The 13,205-nt window shown below is 37.5% G+C and overlaps 1 protein-coding gene across 1 annotated transcript in view; it reads left to right on the forward strand.

The window, feature by feature from the left end:
• The window catches only part of LOC128237288 (activating signal cointegrator 1 complex subunit 3-like), a 136,218-nt gene extending 124,885 nt beyond the window's left edge, over positions 1–11,333 (forward strand). The window contains 10 exon segments of the mRNA XM_052952667.1: positions 147–258; positions 594–728; positions 938–993; positions 2,261–2,429; positions 4,103–4,254; positions 5,077–5,197; positions 5,484–5,598; positions 6,323–6,414; positions 7,506–7,629; positions 10,679–11,333. Of these exon segments, the coding sequence (XP_052808627.1) occupies positions 147–258; positions 594–728; positions 938–993; positions 2,261–2,429; positions 4,103–4,254; positions 5,077–5,197; positions 5,484–5,598; positions 6,323–6,414; positions 7,506–7,629; positions 10,679–10,878 (1,276 nt within the window). The 3' untranslated portion in view covers positions 10,879–11,333.
• The last annotated feature ends 1,872 nt before the right edge of the window (positions 11,334–13,205 follow it).

Genomic DNA, 13,205 nt, shown 5'->3' on the forward strand with positions numbered 1-13,205 from the left:
TCATATTTTTAAAGATCAACCCTAACCCATCATGTACCCAAGATTTAGTTGTGCCCCCTATAACACCAAGGCCTGACAATACCCACATATGCAGTAGTGTGTAATACTGCGTTGTTAAACTGATGATGGTGTGTGTTGTATTTTAGTTTCTACAACCTAGAGGACACGGACCACTCAAACCTGAACCGCTTCCTGTCCAGCCTCGTTGAGCGCGCACTGTTTGAGCTGGAGACGTCCTACTGTTTACAGCTTGCCGAGGTAACACCTCTACTTATAACTTTATGACTTATCAGCTGATTGAGGTACCACCTCAAATTGTATAGAACATGCAGTTTGTTACGCTTCAATTCTTTCAATCATTTGCAGGCTTGCTAATATTATAATATTTCAGCTCGCACAATTTTTAAAAGAAAGGTTGCTTTAAACTTTGCAAGGTAATGCAATAGGCATTGATCATTTTTGAGAAAGAAGTTTTTTACAGTTGATGTTATTGGAAATCATCTTACCGTAATAAATATCAAGTGGCTGATGTCCACTAAAATTATTTGTACTTTTATGGACTAAGCAACTCCTAATCCCATCATACATTACAGGATGGTTGCACGGTGGAACCACAAACACTGGGTCGGATTGCCTCGTACTACTACCTTACCCATCTCACCATGCGTATGTTCCAGAGCGAACTAGGGCCACAGTCTACCATTCCAGAACTCATAGATGTCCTCACTGTAAGTAATGGTTGAAAGTAATCTATTTGAAGAAGTGAAAAATAGTTTGAAACACGTTACCCTGGTATCTTGCTTCTGTCATGAAATATTTTGTTTGACAATTTGGTCAATACCATTAATATTATTATGAATTCTATAACTGTACAATTCACACTATTGAATATTATATACATAAGTATATTGATTGAATACCTTTGTTATACATTCAGAATGCCTCAGAGTATGCTGAGTTACCTGTTCGTCACAATGAGGACCAGCTGAACAGGTGAGTGGGGCTAAAATGATCTCATACATGTACTTTTATTGTAAAACCTTTCCTTATGCCATTCTAAGCCAAGTGGAAGTACTACAGGGACATGCCCATTAGCAAAACTTGTACAGCCGGTGTCCAGTGGCCATACAGTATGCCAGAAGATTAGTTTATGATATCAGCTGACTCACTGACATTTACTGATAAACAAAAACAGCTGATTTTTTTTTCTTATCCTGTTAGGAGTTAGATTACATAAACAATGAAAAGATGACTCATAGAAACTTCTTGAGTGTACTCAATTTTTGAAGTCCATTTTTAGCCTGATTTTTCATCGAAAAATTATGGGTTATAGAATGGCGAGAAACAGGCTCACAGGCGTGCATTAACAATTTTGTGTTAACTTAATTATTCCATGTCATAATTCAATAGTTTTTATCCACTTGTTTTAAAACTGTCAGAAAACATGTGTACTTGTCTTTAGTGAAATTGTGTCACCTCAGGTCAAAAACTAGGTCACAAGGTCAAATCTTAAAAAATATTTTTTCAATGTCATAAATTCATTTTTCTTTCTTTCTTAAAGTCAATCATTTTTATCCAATTGTTAGGTAACTTTGCCAAAATTCTTGTCTATGTGTTGTCTTGTTTGTGAATATGGGTCACCTCTGATCAAAAACTAGGACACTAGGTCAATTCTTGGGAAATACTTTTCCCATGTTATGAATTGTATTTTTTTCGTGAGACTTTAACAATTTCTTTCCTTCAGGATATTTAAATAAAACTCCAATTTTCTCGACATTTGGTAGGTTAAAATACATACACACACATACACATTTGCACACATTCTTTCACACTGGCACACACGCCATGGACTCGTCAGCACCACAGTCAATGATTGCATTTTCAGGATCTTTATATTTTGCTTCTTTTGTGTGCCATCTGGGGTCACAAACTATGTCTCTGGGACTTTCCTTAGTAAAAGCTGATGTATTTATAAAATGGTTATTTTTCATCACATAAATGGAACAGTTTCTGTAGATTTTCATGAAATTTGATCAGGTTATTTGTATGATGGATATCCCTGATAGGTACAAATATGGGTCTTCTTGTGGAAAAAAAGAGGTGTTTATCTATCTTAGGTTCGCAAAATTGCATCGTCAAATAAAAAATCTGCCATTAATGCGGCATTGCTGTATTGGCGTCTCGTTATTTTAATTTGTTTGTGAACTATATTTGCTTTGATTTATCTTCCCAAAATCGCATTCCTCTATTGTTTCTCCAGTGAGTTATCAAAGAGTGTTCCACTGGAGGTGAACCCCCACACCCTGGACTCCCCACACACCAAGGCCAACCTGCTGTTACAGTGTCACTTTGGTCGCCTGCCTCTCCCCTCTACAGACTACAACACCGACACCAAGTCTGTTCTTGACCAGGCCATTAGAATTTGTCAGGTACATACACATTGTGGCCTAAAGTTGTTATGAGATAAGTGAAAAGTGTAGTTGTAATGAGATAAATGTTGTTGTCAGGAGATAAGTGTAGTTGTCATGAGATAAATGTTGTTGTCAGGAGATAAGTGTAGTTGTCATGAGATAAATGTTGTTGTCAGGAGATAAGTTTAGTTGTCATGAGATAAATGTTGTTGTCAGGAGATAAGTGTAGTTGTAATGAGATAAATGTTGTTGTCAGGAGATAAGTTTAGTTGTCATGAGATAAATGTTGTTGTCAGGAGATAAGTGTAGTTGTCATGAGATAAATGTTGTTGTCAGGAGATAAGTTTAGTTGTCATGAGATAAATGTTGTTGTCAGGAGATAAGTGTAGTTGTCATGAGATATATGTTGTTGTCATGAGATAAGTGTAGTTGTCATGAGATAAATGTTGTTGTCAGGAGATAAGTGTAGTTGTCATGAGATAAATGTTGTTGTCAGGAGATAAGTGTAGTTGTCATGAGATAAATGTTGTTGACAGGAGATAAGTTTAGTTGTCATGAGATAAGTGAAAAGTGTAGTTGTAATGAGATGAATGTTGTTGTCAGGAGATAAGTGTAGTTGTCATGAGATAAATGTTGTTGTCAGGAGATAAGTGTAGTTGTCATGAGATAAATGTTATTGACAGGAGATAAGTTTAGTTGTCATGAGATAAGTGAAGTTGTCATGAGATAAGTATAGTTGTCATGAGATAACTGTAGTTTTCATGAGATAAATGTTGTTGTCATGAGATAAGTGTAGTTGTCATGAGATAAGTGTAGTTGTCATGAGATAAGTGTAGTTGTCATAAGATAAAGTAGTTGTCATGAGATAAGTGTAGTTGTCATGAGATAAGTGTAGTTGTCATGAGATAAGTGTAGTTGTCATGAGATAACTGTAGTTTTCATAAGATAAAGTAGTTGTCATGAGATAAGTGTAGTTGTCATGAGATAAGTGTAGTTGTCATGAGATAAGTGTAGTACTGTTGTCATGAGATAAATATAGTTGTCATGTGATAACTGTAGTTGTCATGTGATAAATGTAGTTGTCATGAGATAAATGTAGTTGTTGTAAGATAAAGTAGTTGTCATGAGATAAGTAGTTGTCACGGCCCCATGGTAGGGTGTGAATTTCCCTTAAGAATTGAAATGATATTTGTCGTGTCTGATTGGGTAAAATGGAGATGAAATATTGCACTGTACAAACATTTTTCTTACAACACATATATTCACTACAGGGCTTTTCAGTTGAAATGAAATGCTACTTGAAATAAAATGAAATTAAAAGTAGAACACACCACGTTTAATATCAATTGATGAAAATCTCCCAAGATGAGGTCAATATCCTCTGGGAAGTCTTCAAGGAATATGGCATGTATGTGTGATTTTGTCATTAGATAAGTGTGTGTAATAGAGGAAACTTGATTTTACTGAAATTAGTTTTTGGGGTCTCCCTTTAAGTTACAGATGTCTACAAACAGGACTGTAAGATATTTGACTTCAAACATCGATATCCATGTTTTGAATGCCTTTATAATGAAACTAAAAATAATGATTGTCCTTTTGTACACAACACTTGTATTGTGTTCCAAACGGAAAAGTATTAACTACATTGTTGTGGCTGTATTTTGCGTTCAATACCTGTAAGTGTATTCCAGGCTATGTTGGATGTAAGTGCGGACCAGGGTTGGCTGGTGACGTCGCTGGGGATCGTGACACTGGTGCAAATGCTGGTGCAGGGCCGCTGGTGGACTGACAACACGCTCCTTACCCTGCCCCACCTTACACCCTACCACACCCACTGCTTCAGGTAGGTAACAGGAGCTTCTTAAAGGATTGCTCTTCAACAACACTGGAGGGCCGATTCTTCATTAATTCATTCTAGTGCTATTTTTAGCTCGTAATCATCGTGCAAAATGTTTAACCTTGGTCATCAATCGTAAAACGTGCAAGATATTCAAGTGCAACTTGGTACACAAGTTTTCCATGCCCAGAATGGCAACGTCAATAATTCTTAATTTAGTCATTGTCAAGTTATGCCCCTTTCAACTGAAAAATAAAACCAACAAACATTGGTGTTGGCTTCATGGTGCTCTGGTATGCCTTTAATCCTATTTCATCTGCATCATGTGGCAATTGTATACAGATGAATCGGTCTGAAGTTGTCATCTGGTTTTGGGGCAGCATCACACTTTTGTTCTGACATAAAATATTCCCTTCTTACAGCAATTTATTGAAAAGCTTGGCACTAAGGTTACAACACTGAGACAACTTATCACATGCAGGATACAGGTACTAAGATTGAAAGTCCAACATTGTCACTTTTGTTGGTGATTCATCCAGGTATTTTTGTTTTACTTTTCCCTGCATGATGGATTTAGGAATAAGTTGGCAAAACTGTATGCAAACGTCAGATTTGTTGACAAAAAGACCTGGGGCCCAAGCCCAAAAGTCAACAGATACTGAAAGTTTTATTATTCTGAAAATATACTAAACTGAGCATATATAAAGCAATTCGAGTTATAAAATATATGAAAGGGCAGAGTACAATCTTTCATATTTTGCATTCTCTGATTTTAAATGCTCATCATATTATTAATTATATCTGGTATTCCTGTATGATGTTATTCAGGTCTCGTGCGAAAGGGGCACTGTTAGAGACCCTTCCAGAAGTAATGGAGACGTGTGAGGGTCGGTACCCTGCTCTGGCTGACATGCTGAAGGGGGAGCTGGACACCAACCACATAGAACAGGTAACAAAGAAATGACAATATGGAGGAGTGAGTGTGAAGTTAGGAGGAAATACTGTATGCTACATGTATGTTGATATTGGGGACAAAAGGGGCAATGGTTGCCTTCTGATGTTTTATCAATTTTGCTCCTTTTGAGAAAGATAACGATCTTTAATTTCACTCTATTTCACTACGGTGATTAGATATTGTAGAAAATAATGAGGGTATAACTCCTGTATGGAAGCTGTGTAATATTCAACCATCAGTTCACTCCCTTACCTCATTAGCACTGAACATTGTTTACTAGGTGTATGCAGTACTGTGTAAGCTGCCCCAGATAGAGGTGACCTTCACCTTGCAGGGCTACTGGGAGGGTGGGGACGGCTGCCAGGAGAAGAGGCATATAGACACGCCACTCCAGGGTAGGGATGTCAATACATAGAGAAGATACATGCCAAATATTTACTGGCTTGTGTTGTAGACATGGTAGCAAAAAGCACTCATTGTACATGTTGAAGGTTTCTGTCTCCCTATAGTCTGATTTTAATAATGAAGATTTCTTTTGAAATGCTTTCATCAGGAATTATTTAAAATATTTGCAAGGTCCATAATTGACTCTACAACAAAAAGTGGCATCCAATGCAATGTTTATACAGACAAAAATGCTTGAATGTCTCTGATGTAGAATCATGTGAATTTTGGATGCCTGGTGTCCCCATATTATGTTGATATCATTGGAAAAAAGTTGTGTAGAAAAAGATTATGCCAAACTTGTACAAAAAAATATATTACAACCTTTACCGGTAGATTGCAAAATAGATAATTTCACTTCAGATTTGAATAAAATACAATCTGCCATAATTTAAACTATTTATTTTTTGGGGTCATTTATTTTTACATATTGGAAATCAGCAAGCAATGCCCTTACAAAGTATATGAACATTATAATTATGGGTTCACCATGTATCAAAATCAATATGTTAATACCAATGGCTGGATGAAACTATTAGCTTATTGGTTCATCAGTTGCCTTAAAACAAAAAACTAACTTCTGTTGCAGCTAGTATATTTGTATTTCCAAAATGACAACCTTGCACATATAAAAACTTGTTTTGAAGCTGACCTATGTTTCTTGTATGGTTATAGGGAGCCGGCTGCAGGACCAGAAGTGGATGAGTGTCCATGCAGACCAGGAGTACGTCCTCAACGTCACACTTGCCAGGATCAACAAAAATAAGGTAATGTCCTGATCATCACACTCTCAGGGCTAAGCAAAAACAAGGTAATGTCCTCAATGTCACGCTCACCAGGTTCAGTAAAAACAAGGTAATGTCCTCAATGTCACGCTCACCCGGTTCAGCAAAAACAAGGTAATGTCCTCAATGTCACCCTCACCTGGTTCAGCAAAAAAAACACCAAGGCAATGGCCTCAATGTCACGCTCACCCGGTTCAGCAAAAACATGGTAATGGCCTCATTGTCACGCTCACCCGGTTCAGCAAAAAACAAGGTAATGTCCTCAATGTCACGCTCACTGGGTTCAGCAAAAACATGGTAATGGCCTCATTGTCACGCTCACCCGGTTCAGCAAAAACAAGGTAATGTCCTCAATGTCACGCTCACCGGGTTCAGCAAAAACATGGTAATGGCCTCATTGTCATGCTCACCCGGTTCAGCAAAAACATGGTAATGGCCTCATTGTCACGCCCACCAGGATCAATCAGGATCAATGAATGATGTCAGGTGGTAGTTTTCATCTGTGTTGGCACAGTTTCTTGTCAGCTCGCCTTTTGTGTTGGACTCAGTGATAGTATCAGCATTATTTGGTTGTGGGGCATTGACCACAGGCAGAATGTTACCCTGGTTAGAGCTACCCTTATTCTTGATAGTGCACCAGTGTATAGCACTGACGTATTGAACCCCAGTTTAAGGTCCCCCTCAAAAGACTGTTAGTAATTGAAATGTTGAGGCAGGGAATCCAACCTGCAACCCAGGGTTTGAGAGTCAAATGTCTTACCTCTTTAACTCCTTACCTACAGGTCCTCCACATGAAACTTGAAAACAATATTTATTGTCAAAGTTCAACAAAAATAACTTTGTCATGTCTTTTACATGAGCAACATCTAGCCTTTCACTGCCAGACTTGATATCAAAGTATATTTGCATAATATCTCACTTATTTTTGGTTAAAGGCTAGACAGTTGTAGTCACACTACAGTAACAGCCTTTGAATTGTCAAAAATTGACCACATTAACCTTGTCTGATCTCTGCACCGTTCTATCTTCCTTCCATGTTTACAGTCATCATGGTTCTTGTCTGTATATTTCAGAAGACTGACAGTAAGGCTAACGCCCCACGATTCCCAAAGCCAAAAGATGAGGGCTGGTTCCTCATTGTGGGAGATGTCCAGAATAGGGATCTTGTTGCCCTCAAGAGGGTTCCATTTGTTAGGGGTAAGGCACAATGTTGTTCATTAATCATTTGTATCTACATCTGTCTGTGTTGCAATTACCAGTAATGTTGATTTTATCCACTTAAAGTTAACAGTGTTAAAAGTCATCTCATTCACTAAGGGTTCACAGTGATCAAAGTCATCTCATCCACTAAGGGTTCACAGTGATCAAAGTCATCTCATCCACTAAGAGTTAACGATTTTTAAAGATGTCTCATTCACTAAAGGTAAATAGTGTCTAAAGTCATCTCATCAACTTAGGATTAAGTGTGTCTAAAGTTATTTCATCCACTATACAGTATCTAAAGTCATCTCATCCACTAAGGGTTAACAATGTATGAAGTCGTCTCATCCACTAAGGGTTAACAATGTCTAAAGTCATCTCATCCACAAAGGGTTAACAGTGTCAAAAGTCACCTCATCAACTAAGGGTTTACAGTGTCTAAAGTCATCTCATCCACTAAGGGTTTACAGTGTCTAAAGTCATCTCATCAACTAAGGGTTTACAGTGTCTAAAGTCATCTCATCAACTAAGGGTTTACAGTGTCTAAAGTCATCTCATCAACTAAGGGTTTACAGTTTCTAAAGTCATCTCATCCACTAAGGGTTTACAGTTTCTAAAGTCATCTCATCCACTACGGGTTTACAATGTATGAAGTCGTCTCATCCACTAAGGGTTAACAATGTCTAAAGTCATCTCATCCACAAAGGGTTAACAGTGTCTAAAGTCATCTCATCAACTAAGGGTTTACAGTGTCTAAAGTCATCTCATCCACTAAGTGTTTACAGTGTCTAAAGTCATTTCATCCACTAAGGGTTTACAGTGTCTAAAGTCATCTCATCCACTAAGGGTTTACAGTGTCTTAAGTCATCTCATCCACTAAGGGTTTACAGTGTCTAAAGTCATATCATCCACTAAGGATTAACAATGTCTGAAGTCATCTCATCCACTAAGGGTTTACAATGTCTAAAGTCATCTCATCCACTAAGGGTTAACTGTGTCTAAAGTCATATCATCCACAAAGGGTTAACTGGGTCTAAAGTCATCTCATCCACTAAGGATTCACAATGTCTGAAGTCATCTCATCCACTAAGGGTTAACAATGTCTAAAGTCATATCATCCACAAAGGGTTAACTGGGTCTAAAGTCATCTCATCCACTAAGGGTTTACAGTGTCTAAAGTCATCTCATCCACAAAGGGTTAACTGTGTCTAAAGTCATATCATCCACAAAGGGTTAACTGTGTCTAAAGTCATATCATCCACTAAGGATTAACAATGTCTGAAGTCATCTCATCCACTAAGGGTTTACAGTGTCTAAAATCACCTAATCCACTAAGGGTTTACAGTGTCTAAAGTCATCTCATCAACTGAAGATTAACCGTGTCTAAAGTCATCTCATCCACAAGGGTTAACAGTGTCTAAAATCACCTCATCTACAAAGGGTTAACAGTGTCTAAAATCACCTCATCCACTAAGGGTTAACATTGTCTGAAGTCATCTCATCCACTAATTGTTTACAGTGTCTAAAATCACCTCATTCACTAAGGATTTACAGTGTCTAAAGTCATCTCATCCACTAAGGATTAACAATGTCTAAAGTCATATCATCCACAAAGGGTTAACTGTGTCTAAAGTCATATCATCCACTAAGGATTAACAATGTCTGAAGTCATCTCATCCACTAAGGGTTTACAGTGTCTAAAATCACCTCATCCACTAAGGGTTTACAGTGTCTAAAGTCATCTCATCAACTGAAGATTAACCGTGTCTAAAGTCATCTCATCCACAAGGGGTTACAGTGTCTAAAATCACCTCATCTACAAAGGGTTAACAGTGTCTAAAATCACCTCATCCACTAAGGGTTAACATTGTCTAAAGTCATCTCATCCACTAATTGTTTACAGTGTCTAAAATCACCTCATTCACTAAGGATTTACAGTGTCTAAAGTCATCTCATCCACTAAGGATTAACAATGTCTAAAGTCATATCATCCACAAAGGGTTAACTGTGTCTGAAGTCATATCATCCACTAAGGATTAACAATGTCTGAAGTCATCTCATCCACTAAGGGTTTACAGTGTCTAAAATCACCTCATCCACTAAGGGTTTACAGTGTCTAAAGTCATCTCATCAACTGAAGATTAACCGTGTCTAAAGTCATCTCATCCACAAGGGGTTACAGTGTCTAAAATCACCTCATCTACAAAGGGTTAACAGTGTCTAAAATCACCTCATCCACTAAGGGTTAACATTGTCTAAAGTCATCTCATCCACTAATTGTTTACAGTGTCTAAAGTCATCTCATCCACTAAGGGTTAACTGTGTCTAAAGTCATCTCATCCACTAAGGGTTTACAGTGTCTAAATTCACCTCATCCACTAAGGGTTTACAGTGTCTAAAATCACCTCATCCACTAAGGGTTTACAGTGTCTTTAGTCATCTCATCTCTTAAGGGTTACTGTGATCAAAAGTCATCTAATATACTTAGGATAAACATTGTCTTGCGTTTCTAGACATCTATATGTGTGATTACTTTTAACCTACTAAGTATTATTTCCTTCCCATTTACAAATTTTAGGTTTAATTTTGAAACCCAATTTTTAGCTCTACTATTCGAAAAATAAGGAGTTTATACTACTCACAGCATCAGCATTTTCACTTATAACTCCAATACCCTTCATTCAATTCATTTAAAACTTCACACAACTTTTGGCTAGCTTACATAACACCATTTCATCCTGAATACAAATTGTGTCCCCTGATTGAATTCAGGTTTAAGTTTTAGGGCAAGTTGGTATTTACTTCTTTACCCTTCATTCAATTGACTTAATACTTCACAAAGTTGTTCAAGGCCATCACACAATTAGGTTACATTACTCCATATTATCCTAAATACAAATTATTGCCCTTGATTGACTTAAAAAGGTTTGTTTTGGGGCAACTTTTGGTTTTAACTAAGATCTCAAATACTGTGTACTCTTGTATGACATACTAATCACAACTCGTAAAAACTGTGATGAACTATCCTGACCTTCAATGTCTACAGGTCGGTCTAGCGTCCAGGTGTCCGTGTTCACACCAGAGACACCCGGGCGGGTGATCTACACTGTGTACCTGATGAGTGACTCTTACCTTGGCCTTGATCAGCAATATGACATACACGTTGACGTGACAACGCCCTGCATCGAGGCCCAGGTCAACACCGAGTTGGCGGCAGAGCTGAACGACCTTGATTTTGACTCCTGATGATGGTCATTCCTCTAGTCTAGGATGCTGTGCAAAACTGTTTAATTTAAATATGTACTGTTTAATTCATATGTGTGCTAGTACACAGTTAGGCTGTGAAATCTGTAGTTGATTTGAGTTAAAATGATAGATAAGAATCTGAATAGTTTAAGGTAAAGGGAAATAAGTAAATAAATTGTTTTTGTTTAGTTATTATCAGATCATGGATTGATATATTACATGGTTGTTTATACATGAAGAACTGTATATGAGGTTTATAGTGGATGTTTCATGTTTATGTTGAAGAGACATCAAAATATTTGAACGAAATCAAAGAGGTAATGTGATAGGAGCTTGCCTGTCTGTTTGGTCAGAGACATATACATGTTGCTGGCTATATAAATATATGTGGACCATGTTTGGTGCATAAACATATTTGCATGTTATTATTGTTGATGAATAAAACTGAAACAGTTTTCATTATTCCATGACTTATGACCAAAGCTGAGGTGGTCTAAGGTATTCATTGACAAATGACCAAAACTGAGATGGTCATAGCTATTATTTGACTTATGACCAAGGTATTCTTTGACTTATGACCAAAACTGAGATGGTCATAGCTATTTTTTGACTTATGACCAAGGTATTCTTTGACTTATGACCAAAAACTGAGGCGGTCATAGCTATTCTATGATGTATGACCAATTCTTAAATGGTCATAGCTATTCTTTGACTTATGACCATGGTTTTCTTTGACTTATGACCAAAACTGAGAGGGTCATAGCTATTCTTTGATGTATGACCAATTCTTAAATGGTCATAGTTATTTGATGGCTTATGACCAAAACTGAAACAGTCATAGTTATTCTATGACTTATGACCAAAACTGATACAGTCATAGTAATTCTATGACTTATGACCAAAACTGAGACGGTCATTCTTATTTTATGACTTATGACCAAAACTAAGATGGTCAAATTAATTATATGACTTATGACCAAATTTAAGATGGTCATTGTTATTCTATGACTTATGAAAAAATTATATGACTTATGACCAAAACTTAGACAGTCATAGTTATTCTATAGATTATGACAGAAACTGTGATAGTCATTGTTATTCTATGGCTTATGACCAATTCTGAGACATTCATAGTTATTCTATGACTTATGAAAAAATTCTATGATTAATGACCAACACTGAGACAGTCATAGTAATTCTATGACTTATGACCAACACTGAGACAGTCATAGTAATTCTATGGCTTATGACCAACACTGAGACAGTCATAGTAATTCTATGACTTATGACCTAAACTGAGACAGTCATAGTAATTCTATGGCTTATGACCAACACTGAGACGGTCATAGGTATTCTATGGCTTATGACCAACACTGAGACGGTCATAGTAATTCTATGACTTATGACCTAAACTGAGACAGTCATAGTAATTCTATGGCTTATGACCAACACTGAGACGGTCATAGGTATTCTATGGCTTATGACCAACACTGAGACGGTCATAGGTATTCTATGGCTTATGACCAACACTGAGACGGTCATAGGTATTCTATGGCTTATGACCAACACTGAGACGGTCATAGGTATTCTATGGCTTATGACCAACACTGAGACGGTCATAGGTATTCTATGGCTTATGACCAACACTGAGACGGTCATAGGTATTCTATGGCTTATGACCAACACTGAGACGGTCATAGGTATTCTATGGCTTATGACCAACACTGAGACGGTCATAGGTATTCTATGGCTTATGACCAACACTGAGACGGTCATAGTAATTCTATGGCTTATGACCAACACTGAGACGGTCATAGTAATTCTATGGCTTATGACCAACACTGAGACGGTCATAGTAATTCTATGGCTTATGACCAACACTGAGACGGTCATAGGTATTCTATGGCTTATGACCAACACTGAGACGGTCATAGGTATTCTATGGCTTATGACCAACACTGAGACGGTCATAGGTATTCTATGGCTTATGACCAACACTGAGACGGTCATAGGTATTCTATGGCTTATGACCAACACTGAGACGGTCATAGGTATTCTATGGCTTATGACCAACACTGAGACAGTCATAGTAATTCCATGGCTTATGACCAAAACTGAGACAGTCATAGTAATTCCATGGCTTATGACCAAAACTGAGACAGTCATAGTAATTCCATGGCTTATGACCAAAACTGAGACAGTCATAGGTATTCTATGGCTTATGACCAGCACTGAGACAGTCATAGGTATTCTATGGCTTATGACCAGCACTGAGACAGTCATAGGTATTCTATGGCTTATGACCAACACTGAGACAGTCATAGGTA

Source organism: Mya arenaria, chromosome 6 (genome assembly GCF_026914265.1).
Source record: "Mya arenaria isolate MELC-2E11 chromosome 6, ASM2691426v1".
In the NCBI taxonomy this organism is placed as follows: Eukaryota; Metazoa; Mollusca; class Bivalvia; order Myida; family Myidae; genus Mya; species Mya arenaria.